Below are 18,906 nucleotides of genomic sequence, written 5' to 3' on the forward strand. Positions count from 1 at the left end.
AGAAGACTTTTAGTTTTATGAAGTCTCGCTGGTCAATTGTTGGCCTAAATTTGTAGGCAAGTGAAGTCTTCTTCAGAAAGTCCTTTCCTATACTTAGATCATGTAGGGTACTGAAATGGGATATCTTTCCATTTTCTAGTGTCTTTCTCAGTCTTTTTCTTCAGAGGTTTACAGTTTTCTTTTAGAGTTCCTTCACTTCTTAGGTTTACTTGTCAATATTTTATTTTCTTTCAGGCTATTGTGAATGGAGAGTATCCATGATTCCCTTCTCTGTACGTGTGTTGTTGCCATATAGAAAAGCTAGTGATTTGTGCAGATCAATTCTGTATCCTGCCACATTGATGAATTTTTAAAAAATCATTTATAGAAATTTCCTGGAGAATTTTTGGGCTCTCTAATGTATAGTATTATGTCATCTGCAAATGGCAGTCACTCTCCTCTTCCCTGTTGGTTTCCCTTGCATTTTTTCTCCTGCCCCACTGCTCCAGCTTGTACTCCAGGCACAATATGAAAAGGAGCAGGGATGGTGCAGAGCACTGCTGTGTTTCTGACTCCAAAAGTTTTCTCTGTTTAGGGTGATGTTGGCTGTTTGTTCTCATACTTCACTTTTTTACACTGAAGTATAGTCCTTCTAGCCCTACATTCTTCTAGGACTTTTATCACGAAGGCATGTTGGATTTTGTCAAAGGCTTTCTCTGCATCTATTGAGATGACCATGTGTTTTTGTCTTTATGTCCGTTTATGCGCTCTATTACATTTATTGGATTGTGTATGCTGAACCATCCTTGTATTTCAGGGATAAAGCCAACTTGGTCACAGTTTATAATCTTGATGTATGTCTGTATTCTGTATGTAAGTATTTTTTGAGCAGTTTTGAGTCTATGTTCATCAACTACAGGAAATTGGCCTGTAGTTTTCTTTCTGTGTTGTGTCTTTACCTGGTTTTGGTGTTAGAGTAATGCTAGCATCTCAGAAGGAGTTTGGGTGTGCTCCCTCTGGTTCTTGTGAAACTTCAGTAACCCCCCCTCTATCCCCTACAGACAAAGAGAAGCTTAAACCAGGATTCCTAAGCGTAGATAAGAACTTAGACCCCTTTTTCCCAGGTGGCGGTATCAGCTACAGGGACTTTAAAAAACACAGAGTCAGAATATTCGACCAAAAGACTAAAAAAGGGAGGTGGGTTGTGGAAAATGAATTATATGGTCTGTGCCTTTAAGAACTAGCCTCACAAAGAAAGGGGAGCACTCCTTCCAACCTCCCTGCAGAGGCTTGTAAACTTAGAATACACCTTGCTTTTGCATTCTGTACCTAAAGTCTCCGGTGGCTTCTTTGGGGATGCGATCTGGGCATAACACAGGCCAGTTTGGGCTATAGAGATCCTGTCTCAAAACCAAATGGGATGGGAATATGGTGGCACACACCTTTAATCTCAGCACTGGAGATAAAAGACCCAGACACAGTTTCCCCAGAAACTCAAAAGAGCTGAGGAAAGAGATCTTAAAAATGAGTCAGTTCCCCCTTCCTGGAGAGGGTAAAGACAGGTGTTTTCAAAAGAACAAAGTCAGGATGTCTGGTGGTAACCAATTAACCACGAGATAACATGACCAGACCCCAGAGATGAGTTGTAAAACTCCTGACAGGGCAAACAGATAAGGTAAAATAAGACAAAGTCCAGGCCCGGGAAAAACTGGACCAATCAAGGATGGACCCGTACTAACCCCCTCCCCTCTAAGAAATTTTATGGGTTTTGCCTATAAAAACTAACTTCCCCAAGAAAGAGTAACTTCTCCCTGCCTCACTGTGCTGAGGCCAGTGAATGCTGGAGATGAGTTCCCTGTCGCACAACTTGTAACAAAGATAAACCTTGCTTTTGCATTCTGGTATGCTTGTCCTTGGTGGTCTCTCTGGGGGTCACGATCTGGGCACAACAGTTCTGTTTTTGAATAGTTTAAGAAGGGTTTGCTGCATGCCTTCTCTGAGTGTCTGGTAGAGTTCTGCTGTGAATTCATGTGGCCTTGGACCTCCTACAGTTGGGAGGCTTTTATAACTGCTTCGATCTCCTCATCCATTATCACTCTGATTAGGTTGCTGGCTTCTTCTTGGTTTCACTTTGGTGGTTTGGCTGAATCTGGAAACTCCTTCATTTCCTTTAGGATTTCCAGAATAGTGGAGCCCAGGATTGTAAATATCCCCTATAACACCCTGAGTGTCTTTGGTGTCTCTTGTGATGTTTCCCTGTTCCTTTCTGAGTCTGTTAACTTGAGTCCTCTCCTTCTTTCTTTTGGTTACTTGGATCAAGGGTCTTTCCATTTCTTTTATCTTCTCCAAGAACAAGCTCTTAGGTTTGTTGATTCTTTGTATTATTTTCTTTGTTTCTATTCTGTTGATTTCTACTCTGATTTTCATGATTTCTTGCCATCAACTGTGTTTGAATTTGGTTTGTTCTTGTTTTTCCAATTCTTGTATTGCATCATTAAGCCATTTATTTGTGCTCTTTCTGAATTCTAAATTTCTGATTTAGGCACTTAGAGTTATAACTTCCCTGGTAGGGCTTCTTTCTATGTGTCTCAGGGCTTTTATTGGGTTGTGTTTTGATTTTCGTTTAGTTCCAGGAAGTTTTTTTTTGTTTCTTGATTTCTTCTTTGACCCGTTCATTCAATTATGAGCTGTTTAATCTCTATGAGTTTGTATCTTTACTAGAGATTTGTTGCTGTTAATTTTAAGTTTTATTGCATTGTGGTCAGATAAAATATGAGTGATTTCAATTTTTTTGGGGCCCAGGATGTTCTCTACATCAGAGAAGGTCCTTGCTGAGTAGATGTGTTTTCTTTGGGGTTAGGATATAATACTCTGCAGATATATATTAAGTACATTTGAAGTATGATGCCAATTAATTTTGATGTTTTTCTGTTTGTTTGTTTTTTTTTGGTGGGGGCAGATGACCTGCCCATTGGAGAGAGTCCGTATTGAAACCATCTATTATTAATGATTTAATGTTGATCTGTGTCTTAAAATCCAGGAGTAGATTTTTTTTTTTTTTTTATGAAATTGAAGCCCGGTGGCGGTGGTGGTGGTGGTGGTACATGCCTTTAATCCCAGCACTCGGGAGGTAGAGGCAGGTGGATCTCTGTGGGTTCAAAGCTAGCTTGGTCTACAGAGTGAGTTCCAGGACAGGCTCCAAAGCTACACAGAGAAACCTTGTCTCAAAAAAAACCCAAACCCAGCCGGGTGGTGGTGGTGCACGCCTTTAATCCCAGCACTCGGGAGGCAGAGCCAGGCAGATCTCTGTGAGTTCGAGGCCAGCCTGGGCTACCAAGTGAGTCCCGGGAAAGGCGCAAAGCTACACAGAGAAACCCTGTCTCGAAAAACCAAAAAAAAAAAAAAAAACAAACAAAAAAACACACACACACACACACACACACACACAAAAAAAAACAAACCAAAAAACCCAAACCCAAACCCAAACCCAAACCAAAAAAAAAAAAAAAAAAAAAATGAAATTGAGTTCATCAGAGTTCTGTGCACATGAAATTGAGTTCCTCTGAGCTCTGTGCATGTGTTTAGGGAGTAATGTCTTCTTGTCTAACTGCTTCCCTGATTAGAATGCAATGCCCTTCTTTATCTCTCCAGATTAGTTTTAGTTCAAAGTCTATTTTTTCAAATATCAAATTAATGACGCCTGTTTGCTTCATGGTCCCATTTGATTGGAGTGCTTTGGTTCCTCCACAGGAGGTGCTGCTGTGGGACGTCATTCTGGATGCTGTGAATATGTGTTGCTCTGATTGATTGATAAATAAAATGTTGATTGGCCAGTAGCCAGGCAGGAAGTATAGGTGGGATAAGCAGACAAGGAGAATTCTGTGATGAGGAAGGCTGAGTGAGGAGTGGCTAGCCAGACAAAGAGGAAGCAAGATGTGAAGGCAGAACTGAGAAAAGGTACCAAGCCACATGGCTAAACATAGGTAAGACTTATGGGTTAATTTAAGTGTAAGAACTAGTCAGTAATAAGCCTGAGAAAATGGCCATACAATTCCTAATTAATGTAAGCTTCTGAATGATTGTTCTATAAGTGGGACACCAGACTGCCAGGGCTTGGCAGCACCGGAGAAACATTCCAACTTACAAGGTGCCTATTTGTAAAGATAAGATGTGTCTTGAAGACAACAGATAGATGGATTTTGCTTCTTGATCCATTCAGTGAACATGAGTCTTTTGATTGGATAATTGAGGCCATTGATATTTAAAGTTATTGAAAAATATGTGCTGATTATGGTCATTGTATCACTGATTTTGGTGGTGTTGTTTGTGTTCTCAGTGTTACTTTGTGTTTCAATAATTATGACTTTGTCTTTTTTCCCACGGTCTCACTGCTTCCTTCCTTCCTCTCTTCAGCTTGAAATATCGCTTCCTATTTTCCTACAGGTTTTATTTTTTCGGAAATATTTTTTTTTTTTTTAGACAGGGTTTCTCTGTGTGTAGTTCTGGCTGTCCTGGAACTCACTCTCTAGAACTGGCAGGCCTCAAACTCACAGAGATGTGCCTTTCTCTGTCTCCCGAGTGCTGGGATTAAAGGTGTGCGCCACCACTGCCTGTGGCATATGATTTTCTATAGATTGTTATATAGTAGAAATATTTTCCTTCTCTCTCAGTTATGGTGTGTGGTTTTTGGGGTGTGTTGTACTAGGCTGATCTTGAACTCAGAAAGTGTATACTATGAAGTACCTGTGTCTTCCAAGTCTTGATGGTGGCCTATATCAGGAGGTTCCTGATCTTCTGGGAAATCATTCACAGTGTCTTCACAAAGCTTGGAAGCAGCTGCATTCTGTGAAGTAATTATGTATTCAAAGCCCTGATATTGGCCATGGGGAGGGGATGGCATTGAACCTGTAGAAACTGCATCTTGTGTCAATGAATAAAGCAGATTTCTGTGTTCATAATACCATGGGTCTTCAGTAAAACATTCTTTTTTTCAGAGACCTTCTCATCCCTTTAAGACAATATAAATTTATTAGCCAGGGAGCATATTCTGCTCTTCTGGGATATCAATCATGACATTTTCACAAAGTTGGCCTCATAAAGTGTATCATGTGAAGTAACTGTGTCTTCCAAGTCTTGATATTGTGAGGTTCCTGCTCTCAAGAACATCATTCAAAATGTACTGACATAGCTTGGATGCAGCAGCTGCATTCTGTGAAGTAATTGAGTTTCAAAGCCCAGATATTGGCTCTGGTGCCAGGATGGCTTTGAACCTGCAGAAACTGCATCTTGTGACGATGAGGAAAGCAGACCTGTGTGTTTGTGTGCTCTGGGTCTTCAGGAAAAAGTTGACTTTTTTTTTTAAAAAAAATCTTGATATCCTCGCATTGTTCTCCCTTTAAGACAATATAAATTTATTAGACAAAAGTTATTTTTACCATTCTAAAAACAGTTTCCCTCTTTGTCCTCCCCAAATTTGTAGAGCCTGTATCATGATACTGCTTTAAATATGTTCTTATTTCTTAAATTACTAGAGTAAATCTTATGTATTTGGGTTGGGGTGATACCTCAGTCTGTAAAGCACTTGCCACACAAGAATGAAACCTGAGTTCCATCCTCAGCACAGGTCCCAAGCTGGGCATGCTTGCAGTCCTGTGCTAGCGAGACAGAGTTGGATCCTGGGCCCTCTGGCCAGTGATCCCAGCTCAATCTGTGAGCCTCAGGACAGTGAGAGACCCTGTTCCAAAGCCCAAGCTGAACAGCTCCTGAGGGACCACACCTGAGTTTCAACTCTGACCCTGCGCGCACACACACACACACACACACACACACACACACACACACACACCCTGCCCACTATACACACACTCACATTAACAAAAGTTAAACAGCTGTTACTTACCCAGGCGTCTTACTTTTCAGAAATATCATCTCTGACATCTGACACATCCCACATAGCCAGGAAAGAGCCAAAGTGTGAAACTTCCTCTGCCTCTTGCAGGTAGGGTTTATAGAAAAATGAATAATGATGGGCAATGGCTACAAGGAACATTTCAATGCAGACTATGAAATCCTACAACAGCCATGAAAATATCCAACATCTTTGTGCTTAAATCTAGTTTTTCAAACTGCTAACTTTTTCAAAGTTACTTTGGGTGTCAATAACTTTTAAAAATATAATCCAGATTATATTCATTTTTCAACATGCTTTTTTTTTCCCACTTCAAAACATGACAAGATGCCGGGTGGCAGTGACACACACTTTGATCCCAGCACTTTGGAGGCAGAGCCAGGAGGATCTCTGTGAGTTCGAGGCCAGCCTGGTCTACAGAGTGAGATCCAGGGCAGGAACCAAAACTACAGGAAGAAACCCTGTCTCGAAAAACAAAACAAAACAAAAAAACTAAAACATGACAAGCCAAGATTTACATCTTTCTGCTTTCCCTCAGTCAAGTATTTGCTAATTCATCACCTAAGTAGTGCAATGAAGATCTTCACAACCAAAACTCTTTTGAGAAAGAGACTTATTTGGGGAGGAGGAGTCCAGGAAAGTGACTGCCTCTGCCAGGGTGGAAAGAAGAGCCACCAACTGACCAGGCAGGCTGGTTTATATAGGATCTCTTGGGGGTGGAATCAATCAGGCAATGGTTAGTTTTTCTGCCCAGGGATTGATCAGTTTTGTGGGCTAGGGGCAGAGATGTCCCTGATTTCTTTAAAAGGCCCAAACTGTGTTTCTTTCACTGGCCTTTCTTGGCTTTTTGATTCTAATTCTAAGGCCAGGGCACATTTCTTTCACTGACTCTGATTCTAGGGACCAAGAGTGTTTCTTTGGTACTGGTTTCAGAGTCAGGGTCTATTTCCTTGTTTCTGGGTTTGGGGATAAAGTGTTCCTTTCTCTGATTCAGTTCCCAGACCCAGGCTGTGTTTCTTTCCCTGGTTCTGGGCTCTAGGGCCAGAGTGCTACTTTCCTGCTCTGTGATTGGTTGGTTTCACAGGTCAGTTGGCCAGGGGCAGAGATGGCTCCGATCTGAGCCAAACTGTATTTCTTTCACTGGCCTTACTTAGCTTTTTGACTCTCATTCTAAGGCCAGGGCACATTTCTTTCACTGGCTCTGATTCTAGGGACCAGCAGTGTTTCTTTGGTCCTGGTTTCAGAGTCAGGGCATGTTTCCTTGGTTCTGGGTTTGAGGATAAATTGTTCCTTTCTCTGGCTCAGGTCCCAGATTCAGGTTGTGTTCCTTTCCCTGGTTCTGGGCTCCAGAGCCAGGGTGGGTTTCTTTAGCCAGCCCTTTTTCCCTACACAGATATAAGTGGACCAGGAATAAAATCATACCAATCAGTACCTATGTGCCTTTTCTCTAGGGTTCCCGCTCCTCACCTCGGAGTAAGCTAACAGTCTTGCCCATGGTTTGCACGATGGCAGGTTTAGGGCAACAGTAGGTCAAACAGCTTAAACAGTAAAAACCCCCGATTCACTGACAGTACTACTTACCTGCAGGCCCATGGCCACAGCTTCCACGCTCTGCCATTCCCCTAAAGGCTTTTCAGAAATCACTCCTGCCTTCACCAACAGTGCTATAAGGCCTGCTTGCCTGTAAGTCAAGAAAAGGTAAATGTCAAATCTAGATCATAAAATGACCAACTGTTTATGGAATTAGGGGCTCGGGAGGGGGCTCGGTGTGTAAAGCACTTGCTGCACAAGTGTGAGGATCTGAGTTAGTCACAGAAGCCAGGGAAGGCTGGCATGGTGGTGCACATCTGTAAACCCCGTGCTCCTGCAGTGAGCTGAGAGGTGGGGAAAGAGAATCCTGGGAAGACTGCAGGTCGGCGATCCTGATGTGTGCAGAGTGACAGTTAAGAAACCCCATCTCAAATGAAAGTCGAGGACCGATACCCAAAGCTGTCCTCATTTCCACATGCACACATGGCATGGACATGTCGCCACTCACACAATAAACACATACATATCATATACACAAAGAGATTAAAATGTTCCCCTTAAAAACAGTTAATGCCTCAACATACCCCAGGACTCCCCACTGTTCTGCCTTCAGGGCATATTTCCAAACAAGGTCTGCTTATATTAAATATACTCACCCAGCTTTACAAATTTATTCTACTACCTTCATAAGATGAATTTCATTATGAATTCTCAGAACCTCATCATTTGATTCGTACCTTTTTTTGCTTTGAAATCATGTAGAATTAATTAGATTCTAACAGCTTGTAAGTAAAGGCCTGATACTCAAGTGCGTTTACATGTGTATTCACTACTAGGATTTTATTTTATCATTCATTCATTTAGATACAGGGTCTACTAATGTAATAATCCTGGCTGTTCTGGGACTTGTTATGCTGACCACCTATCCTTGAACTCAGAGATCTGGCCGCCTCTGCCTCCCAAGTGCTGAGATTAAAGGTATGTGCCACCATGCCTGGATAATGAGTAGGATAAAAAAATAATATTTATTGCTGGCTGTGTGTGTGTGTGCACACATGTAACATGTTGTGTGTGTGTGGAGGTCAGAGGACAGCCTGCAGGAGTCATTTCTTTCCATCTACCTCGTGGGCTCTTTGATGGAACTCCAACTGTCAGGTTGGTGATGGCAAGCATCTTTTCCTGCTGATCCATTTCACTGGCCCTATTAATTTCAGTTTTGTTTTATCTTCCTTTTTAAGGCTTACTTCTTATGATTTGTGTGTCAGGGTGCCAGAGATCAGCTTTGTGGAGTTGGTTCTCTACTTCCACCTATACAGGGGTCCTGGGGATTAAACTCAGTTCATTAGACGTGCATAGCAAGTGCCTTTCCCCAGGGAGCTAGTCTGCCAGCCCACAGCATATCTGCATTATAATACCATCGAGTCCCAGAAGTCTCTATAGCATATGATGTACGCCTTCAACTGCTAATGATTACTTCTGGCAGTGCAATTTCATGAATTCCTTCTCCTTTGCCCTACTGAATTGCTAAACTGGATCTGACTGTTTCTATAACTCTTAGTACCTATCCTGTCCTAACACCATGGCTAGTTTGCTGTTTGCTTTGTGACATTGAGGACAGACAGTAGAGTTGTGAATATACCATGCAGACACTCTGATGGATCTCCAGCCTTGCCTTGTGTTTTAAAGGACACTCACTGATAAACATTTCCCTGTCATTAAATATTTTCTCCCAAATTGATACTGTTTGATTTATGGCAGAGTTTAGGTAATTTATTCATTTTGAGACAGGGTCTCACTATGTAGCTGACTGGCCTCAAACTTGCTATGTAGACCCTGCTAGCCTTGAACTCATAGAGAGTCACCTGCTTCTGCCTCCCTGGGGAGTGCTGGGATTAAAGGTATACACCACCACACCAACATCAAGATATTTAGGCTATCTCAAATTATCTTCGTCTTTTAAATGTCACAGTGGCCATCTGACCACTTCTTTGATTGTTCAGATACAAGATAACACAATGTGGCATAGGCTGCTCCACAACTTGCTTTATAGAGCAGGCTGTCCTCAAACTCACAATGTGGGATTCTCTTGCCTTACCCTGAATGTTGGGATTACAGGTATGTACCACCACACATGACTAAGATTATTTGTTTTTTTATCTTTTTAAAACTATTTAATATTTATTTTAATGTGCATGCGTTTTGCCTGCATGTATGTATATGATGCATGTGCAGTATCTGCAGATACTAGAAGAGGGCATTAGAACCACCTGGATCTGAAGTTACAGAAGGTTGTGAGCCACTAATCTTGTTAGTGTTGGGTCCTGAGCAAGAGTAGCAAAGCGCTCTTGTCTGCTGAGCCATCTCACCATCCCTGTTTTTGTAAATCTTACAAAAGCTGAAGGGATGGCTTTTTAAAAAGATGTCCTTGTGTGTGTCTGACTGCAAGTATGTGCATATGCTCACAGAGGCCAGAGGAGGACTTCAGACCCCTTGGAGCTAGAGTTACATGAGGTTGTGAGCCGCCAGACGTGGGTGCTGGGGACCAAACTGCGGTCCTCTGGATATGCAGCACACTCTCTTAACTGCTGAGCCTCTCTCCAGCCCCAGAGACATCTTCCTAGTTCAGGCTGGTCTTGAATGGTAGTCCTGCCTCAGTCTTCCAAGAGCTGGGATTACAGACAGGCACCACTGAGCCTGGCATTGTATTCACATTATTTAAAAAACTCCCTTAACCAACAGTTTATTGGCATTTATAAAATGAGAATATTTAAGAGCAAGCAGTACTTACCAAAACAAGACAAAGGCTACCAGTTTGACACAAAGAAATTTGCCATCGGGTTTTATAGGGCTGAGCTCTTCCTTCAGCACGTTGTAAAACAGCAGGAGGCAGTACATGGCAAACTAGAAACAAAAGCCACATTCAACATTCTGCAGTAGGAAGACAGTGACAGAACCATTCGTTAAAGCCGAAACCAGAGTCTACAGTAATGTTCCCGGCAGAGCTTAGAGCTAATCAGCCGACGTTTTAGTGCTTTTAATAATATGTTGCAGAAGATGCATATATGTGAGATTTCAAGAGAGGTATGTCACATTTTTCCTGAATATGTTTCTAAGTGTTCACGTACTGGAACTCAAAGCAATAAACAAATGATATGATCGAAAGGTTTCCTTCAGTCAAAGAAAAGGCAACACAAATTACCACCACGTTTATAAATACTACTTGATTATTATTATTAGCTAGTCTCTCATGCAACATTTACACAACACACACAGTTTATAAGGCAACACGTTAAATAAGCACAGTTTCAGCAAAACTGTGATCATGAAATCTGCATCATACAAACCGATTTCCTTGAGAGCAGTGTGTAAGTCCAGCTGGCCTTACTTCTTAAAATAAGTGCTCACATATTTAGAGTCAGTTATAATAACCAAACAGCATTTCAACAGCAAGAAGCATTTCTGGAAGCTTACTTTCCCCATTAAGACCAGGAGATACTTTATGCTCATTTAAAATACTTCAGGATATGAGAGCAGTAGAGCAAGAACCAAGCTCAGACCCTTGCACTGGAGCAGGACCACCCAGGGTGCATGTCACACACTCCCGAGCCCTGGGTTCTAGCTCTAGTACCACTAGAAACAAACAGACTCTTAGCACTGCGCCATTTCTCTGTACATAGGAACTGTGACCCTCATGCTGGGATCTGACCCAGGGCTGTGTGATAGGCAAACACTCCAGGCACATTCCACAGTCATAACCCAATTTTCTAACATCTGTCATGAACTAAAATGAAATGTTGTTCCCCAATATCTTTTTCAACTGAAAGTAGCTAACTTTTGTGTATGTTTCATAAGTTTTTTTTTAAATGGAATTCTTTTATTTATTTATTTATTTATTTAGTATTTATACAGTGTTCTGCCTGCATGTGTCCCTGCAAGCCAGAAGAGGACGCCATTACAGGTGGTTGTGAGGCACCATGTGGTTGCTGGGAATTGAACTCAAGTCCTCTGGAAGAGCAGCCAATGCTCTTAACCGCTGAGCCATCTCTCCAGCCCTGTTTCATAAGTTTTACTTTTAGTATCTGTCTAAATGCCAATGGGAAGACCAAACTATGCCTACCAGGTTTAAAGTGTTTCCAGTCCTTTCTTATAATGGGCATTACATCCCAGAAGGCAAGAACACTTCTACCATTTCTTTAGAGTACATTCCCAGAAAAAAGACTGCTGGTCATGGAGATGAACATGAGAGAAAGCTCTGGAGACAGACCCCATTTATTTCCATTATAAACTTCTTTCCTTCCTTCCTTCCTTCCTTCCTTCCTTCCTTCCTTCCCTTCCCTTCCCTTCCCTCCCTCCATCCCTCCCTTCCTTCTTTTTTTTTTTTGGTGCTTTGAGACATGGTTTCTTTGTGTAGCCCAGGATTTCTCTGTATAGCCCTGGCTGTCCTGGAACTCACTTTGTGGATCAGGCTGGCCTCAAACTCAGAGATCTGCCTGCCTCTGCCTCCCAAATTCTAGGATTAAAGGCATGCAATGCCATGCTCGGCTCCATCATTAACTTCTAGTAATTTATGTATTAGAAGTGTTTACTATACTGTAAAAAGCACTATCCAAAGACTTTAGATGAAATACACATCAGCTTAAGAGAGCCTTTCAGTTCCTAGAACAGCACTCATTAAAAAAAATCAGTTTTTATGTTCCTTTAATTCTAAATATAGATCAGAAATTTGAATTCTTGCTTTTTTTTTTTTTTTCTGGAGCTGAGGACCGAACCCAGGGCCTTGCACTTGCTAGGCAAGCGCTCTACTATTGAGCTAAATCTCCAACCCTGGTTGGTTGCTTTTTTGAGACAAGGTTTCTCTGTGTAGCCCTGGCTGTCCTGGAACTCGCTCTATAGACCAGGCTGGCCTCAAACTCAGAGATCTGCTTGCCTCTGCCTCCTGAGTGCTGGGACTAAAGGCATGCACCACTGCCTGGCAAACTCTTCCATTTTTATTTAAACTCTATCTTCTCATGCCAATTAGACTTTTTCCTCTCACTGAATAGGCCGATTGCATTATGTTTTGTTTATTTAGAAGGCACACCATGCTTATCCCCACAAGGCTGTGTGGTCACAAGAGCAAATAGCTCTGCATGTAAGTCACCAAATCATTCATGAACATATTACTGTACTTCTATATTGTATAAAGGTATACATTAAAGCTGTTTCAAGTTCCATGTACAAAGTAAAAGGTAATTTTTTTCTCAAGAAATTGTGCCTGATAATATTTAGCAACAGAAAGAAATTTAGTACAATTAAGAAGAAGGATGATTCACTTACCAGTTGTGACAAATAATTTATTATAACCAAGTAAGTCCAAGCATTGGAGAAACCTAAGTTCCCTTTGCCATAGACACCAACAAGCTCAAATACCCTTAAAAATGGCAAAAATAAACTTTATGACTGACCAAGTAAACCTTATCTTAATATGTACACTTTAGAGACTTATTTTATGCATATGAATGTTTTACCTGCATGTATACCTGTGCACAATGTGCATGCAATGCCCTTGGTGACCAGAAAAGGGCACTGGATACTCTGGAACTAGATTTCACTAAACCTCTGCAAGAGTATCAAGTGCTGTTAATACTGAATGCTCCACTGAGTGCTCTCCAGCCCTGAACACATTCTTAAGGTGTAGTGGTAGCAACACTTAAAATTTGGAGTCCTTTTACTTCAGTAAGTCTATGGAAAATTACTTGACTTTGGTCACTGACAGAGAAACATTTTTCTAGATATGTGATATGATTATTCCTTTTAATTTAAAGAAATTATAAACTGAGAACCATTAAGCTAGAGAATAATCATTAACTTCAAAAACAAGGCCTAATTTTGGAAAACTTGACTGATAATCATTAACTACAGCTCACCTTTTCCTGTAAATTGCAGGTAAGTATCTGAAGACCCAGACACTCCCACCCTGCATATAAATTTATCATAAGTATTAAGTTATATGCTCACCCAGTTTCTAAGCATCAGGGAAATGAAGCAAAATTCTATAAATAATTCTAGTTCAAAGGCTAGTAAAGAGTTGAACTGTTTTTTCTTTTTAAATATGGCTTTCTTTTATTTTGTGAGCTGCTGAAAGTTAAGATCTAATAGATAAATTATAAATTGACATTTTGGATTTTTTAGGGAACAGTTTCCCAGATAGTTTGATTATGTTTCATATTTTGACATCAAATCATTTTTGTGTGTGTTTATTTTTAGACTCGGTCTCTCTATGTAGACCAGGCTAGCCTCAAACTCACAGAGATCTGCTTCCCTCTACCTCTTGAGTGCTGGGATTAAAGGTGGCACCAGTTAAAGACAGTGTTCCTAATAAACTCTTAACAAGGTAGAAAATAAATCTGTGTTTATTTAGTTTAACCCAACTAAAGGAGTTTTGGTTTTTCTGATGTGTTGTACAGTCTGCTCTCAAAAGAATGTGAATCTCATGGCGATCCTTTGCATTGTTCATTGTAATGGAATCTAGCTTTTTTTTTTTTAAAGATTTATTTATTTATTATGTATATAGCATGTATGACTGCAGGTCAGAAGAGGGCACCAGATCTCATTACAGATGGTTGTCAGCCACTATGTGGTTGCTGGGAATTGAACTCAGGACCTCTGGAAGAGCATGCAGTGCTCTTAACCTCTGAGCCATCTCTCCAGCCCCAAGGAATCTAGCTTTTATATATGTATTTACACTATTTTTTTTTTTTTTTTTTGGTTTTTCGAGACAGGGTTTCTCTGTGTAGCTTTGTGCCTTTCCTGGAACTCACTATGTAGCCCAGGCTGACCTCGAACTCACAGAGATCTGCCTGCCTCTGCCTCCTGAGTGCTGAGATTAAAGGTGTGCGCCACTACCGCCCGGCTAAAATTTATGACTACATTTTCATATTGATATCTTTTTTTTCTCCCTGAGCTGAGGACCAAACCCAGGGCCTTGTGCTTGCTAGGCAAGCACTCTACCACTGAGCTAAATCCCCAACCCTTGTATTTACACTATTAATCAACATTGTTTTTCTACTTGTTTTTTCCATTAAAGAACATAGATTGTTTTTAAGACAGGGCCCAGTCTGGCCTTAAACTCTCGATTCTCCTGCCTCTACCTTCAAGTGCTATGATTATTTGCCATGAATCACTACACTTGGTTTCTGTCATGCTGCGAATTAAACCCAGGGCTTTTTGCATACAAGGCAAACACTCTTATCAACTGAGCTATATTCCCAGCCATGCATCATGAAGATTAAAAAAAAAAAGCTAAGGGAAGGCCATACTTACAATGCTGTAAGAGTGGTAATTGGTCTGATTAGAGTGTACTGCAGGACTCCCAGCTTGCATCGAAAGAGCAGCGTTCTGCAGAAGAAAGAGAACATAACATCTCAACTATTCAGTGGCATCAGAACATGGCAAAGCCTCCAAATTAAAATCACGCTGACAGCTGACACTAATTATATTGAATCCTGCCAATTTCGTTCTCCTAAATGATAGTAGGGTAAGAATGTGGTGGCAACATGGAAATCTGAAGACCACTTTGAAAATAATAACTTTATCTTCTAAAGCCTCCCTTCAGCTCCACTATAGTGCAACACAGAACAGAAGGAACAGAAGAAGGTGCTGGGACCTTGGTCTTTTCCTGTTTCCCTCTCTTGCCATGATACACTGCAAATCAACAGGACCAAATGAACTGAGTCTGTGAGTCAAATAAAACTGATTATCTCAGGAACTTTGCTGATAGAATTGATAGTGATGGCTCTAACTAACACAGGAGAAAAACGGAGGCACAAAGGAACTGTGAGCTTGTGCACATGCATGTGTATAAAGCATTGACATTTAGGATGCAGCTTCCTGGTGAATGTGTTCACAGAAAGATTTACTGGGACAAGGCAAACCACCCTGAGGGTGGGTGGCCATCCACAGGCTGGGGCCCTGGACTGAACATGAGGCAGTGAGTTGAGTTCCGGCTTTCCTCTCTGCTTCCTGACAGCAGATGCAGTATGACATCATGCACCTGCCACGTGCCTTTCCCACCATAAGGGACTGCACCCTCAACTGTGTTCCTAAGTTGCTTTTGTCAGTGACTTTGTCTCAGCAGGGAGACAAGTACAAGACAATTAGCTGCGTGATCATGTGCATAATCTTTTAGGCTCCAATTCCCAACTGTAAAAAAGATGCTGATTAAACATTTTTTAAGGTTTTCTCCCTCATTACATTGATGAACTTTTCTACTGGGGTAAGCAATGTAAAAATAAATAAAAAAAACTTCTCAACATGTACATTGTAAAAATATATTTTATTATCTTTCAAACTGTATTACGTGCTACGTAGGGTAAAGGCTCTGCCTACTGTCCCTGCCCCTTGCAGAGAGCTGACTGATATTTAAGACCCACACAGAGGCCCATCAAAACCAAACACACTTACTCTCCCATCACCCATGGTGGACAGCAGCAGAATGGAAAGAGATGCTGTTGCTGATCTTTAGATTCCAGGTGTAGTATCACGTTTGGCAACCGTATTGTTAAATAGTTGTTAAAGAAGATCATAAAGTTATAGATCACGTAAGCTTCATAACAGTCCCTCCAGGTATCAATATATATTGCGATTTTTGGGAATTTCAAGGCAAACCACTATGGAAAAGCATAGATGTTAAAGAGAAACGCTACTATTTCAGAAAATGTTACCGAAGACATTATTTTTCTTTTTGTTTTTTGTTTTCTTTTTTGTGGGGGACAGGATCTATGTAAACTGGATGTTCTGGAGCTCACTATGTAGACAAGCTGGCCTCCAACTTAAGAGTTCCACCTGAGTGATGGGATTAAAGGGATGCAACACCACATCTGGCTAAAGCCATTTTCTTTAGTTTTGTCTACTGTGGAAAATGTTTTTTCCTTTTATTTTCTTTTTTGGGGTGGGGTGGGGTACAAATAAAAGACTTAGTAACTAAAAAGCATGATAGTGAACAATCAGCATCCTTATGAGAATCTGCATCTATGGATTCAGCCAACCCTGGAGCAGAAATATTTGTAACAGCTCCTGACCCCAGGTCTGCATTCTGAACTCACTATACAGACAAGGCTGGCCTCGAACTCATGGAGGTCCCCTTAAATGCCTATGGCACTGATATTCTATCAGGTGTCATAAGCCATTTAGAAATGACTGTAAGGACAAGGGAGACACACTAATCCATATGCTGATGCTAACCATTTTATATAAGGGAGCTGAGCATCAGCACATTTTGATGCCTGGGGTGGGAAAGTATTCCCTTGTGGCCACGTATCAATGAGGGTAATTTATAATATTATATTCGTTAAAAGATTAAGAGCCACTAATCTTAAATTTAAGCAACTGAACAAAAAAAAAACAGCTACACATTAAAAATACTTGAAATATCTGCATTTTTCATTATATTATCTTCCTTACCAATATTAAAAACAAGTGAACTTGGCCAGAGACAGAGGCAGGGGGCTCTCTGTGAGTTCAGGACCAACCTGCTCTACATAGTGAGTTACAGGACAGCCAGAACTACATAGTGAGACCCTGTCTCAAAAATATAAAAATAAATAAGTAAAAATAGAAAGAAAGAAAAAGCTGGGTTGTGGTGGTGCATACCTTTGATCCCAGCACTCAGGCGGCAGAGTCAGGTGGATCTTTGAGTTTGAGGCCATCCTGGTCTACAGAGTGAGTTCCAGGATAGCCAGGGCTACACAGAAAAACCCTGTCTCAAAAAAAAAGAAAAGAAAAGAAAAGAAAAGAAAAATTTCACTATTAATCTCTTTTAAAAGTCAATATCATGTGTTCATTACTTTATTAAGCATTCTTTAGTAAGCATAGTTAAGTGTCAGAAAAGAAGCAAGGTGGTGGTGGCACAAGCCTTTAATCCCAGCACTCACTGGGGAGAGAGAGGCAGGTGGGTCTCTGAGTATGAGGTCAGCCTGGCCTACAGTATGAGTTCCAGGACAGTCAGGGCTACATGGAAAAACCCTGTTTCAAACCCCCCCCCAAAAAAAAAAGTGTCATAAAAGAATTCTTTTTTAAAAGATTTATTTACTTTATTACTTTATGTGCATGAGTATTTTGTCTACTTGTATGCATTACTAATACTGCTTGGTATTTCCAAAATAATTAGTAGCAATTAAAAAGATTTACTTTTTAATAAATTCTATGTATGTGTCTGTGTGAATATGTGCATGTGTGAGTGTGGGTACCTGCTGAGGTCAGAAGAGGCTGCTAGATTCCTTGGGGCTGGAGTTACAGAGTGTGGTAGCACACACCTTTAGTCCCAGTAACTTGGGAGGCAGAAGGTCTCTGTGAGCTCCAGGACAGCCTGACAAAAGAACCCTCCTCCTCATCCTTCTCCTCCAAGACAAACAAACAAAAAGAACATTTACGTAGTATCTCTGCCCATTCCTAGTGTGTTATTTGCTTTCTGTATCTGATTCTTGTTTGCTGTTTATGAGCTATCTTTATAGGTATTAGCTCCTTTTAAGCTAGATATTGTTTGCAAGTCTTTTTCCCAGTAGGTAGGCTGCTGCTTGAGGTCACTGATATTTTTCCTTTGCTCTGCAGAAGGTTTTGATTGATATAGTTGTTCTATCCTTAGGGGAGCTCTAGATATGGCAAGTAAAATAGTGTAGGTGTTTTGTGTGGAAAGCAAAGACGAGAAAAGGTCGGTGTCCAGCACAAATGCCATCTTCCCAGGGCTTTGTGACCTAGGGCTGTTTGAATCTGTGGGTGCACATGTGGTGGTATTGTGTTCCCCAAAATATTGTGCACCCCAATAAACTTATCTGGGGTCAGAGACAGAACAACCACAATATTAAACATAGAGGATAGGCAGTGGTAGCACACGCCTTTAATCCTAGCATTCCAGAGGCAGAAATCCATGTGTTCAAGGATATAGCCAAGCATGGTGACTCACGCCTTTAATCCCAGAAAGCGAACCTTTAATCCCAGGGAGTGATGGCAGAAAGCAGAAAGGTATATAAGGAGTGAGGACCAGGAACTAGAAGCATTTGGCTGGTTAAGCTTTCAGGCTTTCCAGCAGCAGTTCAGCTGAGATTCATTCTGGATGAGGACTCAGAGGCATCCAGTCTGAGGAAACAGGATCAGCTGAAGAATTGGCGAGGTGAGGTAGCTGTGGCTTGTTCTGTCTCTCTGATCATCCAGCTTTCACCTCAATAACTGGCCTCAGGTTTGATTTTATTACTAAGACCTGTTAAGATTCCTGCTACGTGCACAGGTGCCATCTGTTGTAGAATGTGGCAGATCAAGTCCTGCTGACTCATGTTTTGTTTTTGTGGGCTAAACTTATGGTGTGATTTTAATTTAATTTTTTTTAGAATGTATTTACGACGTTTCTCCATTTCCTTTTCTCCCCGCAAAGCCTCCCATATATCCCTCCCTATTCTCCTTCAGATTCATGGCCTCTTCTCATTGTTATTGCATGCACATATGTACACATATATATT

At 41.1% G+C, this 18,906-nt stretch overlaps 1 protein-coding gene across 1 annotated transcript; it reads right to left on the reverse strand.

Moving 5' to 3' along the window:
* Positions 1 to 5,887: 5,887 nt before the first annotated feature.
* Positions 5,888 to 16,128, reverse strand: LOC128104607 (transmembrane protein 184C-like). Its single transcript, XM_052729545.1, has 7 exons — positions 16,120 to 16,128; positions 15,860 to 16,065; positions 14,720 to 14,794; positions 12,734 to 12,827; positions 10,206 to 10,318; positions 7,469 to 7,568; positions 5,888 to 6,049 (listed from the first exon to the last, which is right to left on the reverse strand). The coding sequence occupies exons 1-7, from the start codon at positions 16,126 to 16,128 to the stop codon at positions 5,888 to 5,890; spliced, it is 759 nt and encodes a 252-aa protein (XP_052585505.1).
* Positions 16,129 to 18,906: the final 2,778 nt, after the last annotated feature.

The sequence above is a fragment of the Peromyscus californicus genome, unplaced genomic scaffold (genome assembly GCF_007827085.1).
Source record: "Peromyscus californicus insignis strain IS unplaced genomic scaffold, ASM782708v3 Scaffold_8__1_contigs__length_139910024, whole genome shotgun sequence".
In the NCBI taxonomy this organism is placed as follows: domain Eukaryota; kingdom Metazoa; phylum Chordata; class Mammalia; order Rodentia; family Cricetidae; genus Peromyscus; species Peromyscus californicus.

Excerpts from the sequence above, each read along its gene's own strand:
- LOC128104607 (XM_052729545.1), bottom strand. Across the intron at positions 10,319-12,733 it reads TAAATTATTTGTCACAACTG|TTTGCCATGTACTGCCTCCT; the intron begins GTAAGTGAATCA and ends TTTTGTTTCTAG. Across the intron at positions 6,050-7,468 it reads CTGTGGCCATGGGCCTGCAG|GATTTCATAGTCTGCATTGA; the intron begins GTAAGTAGTACT and ends TGGCTGTTGTAG.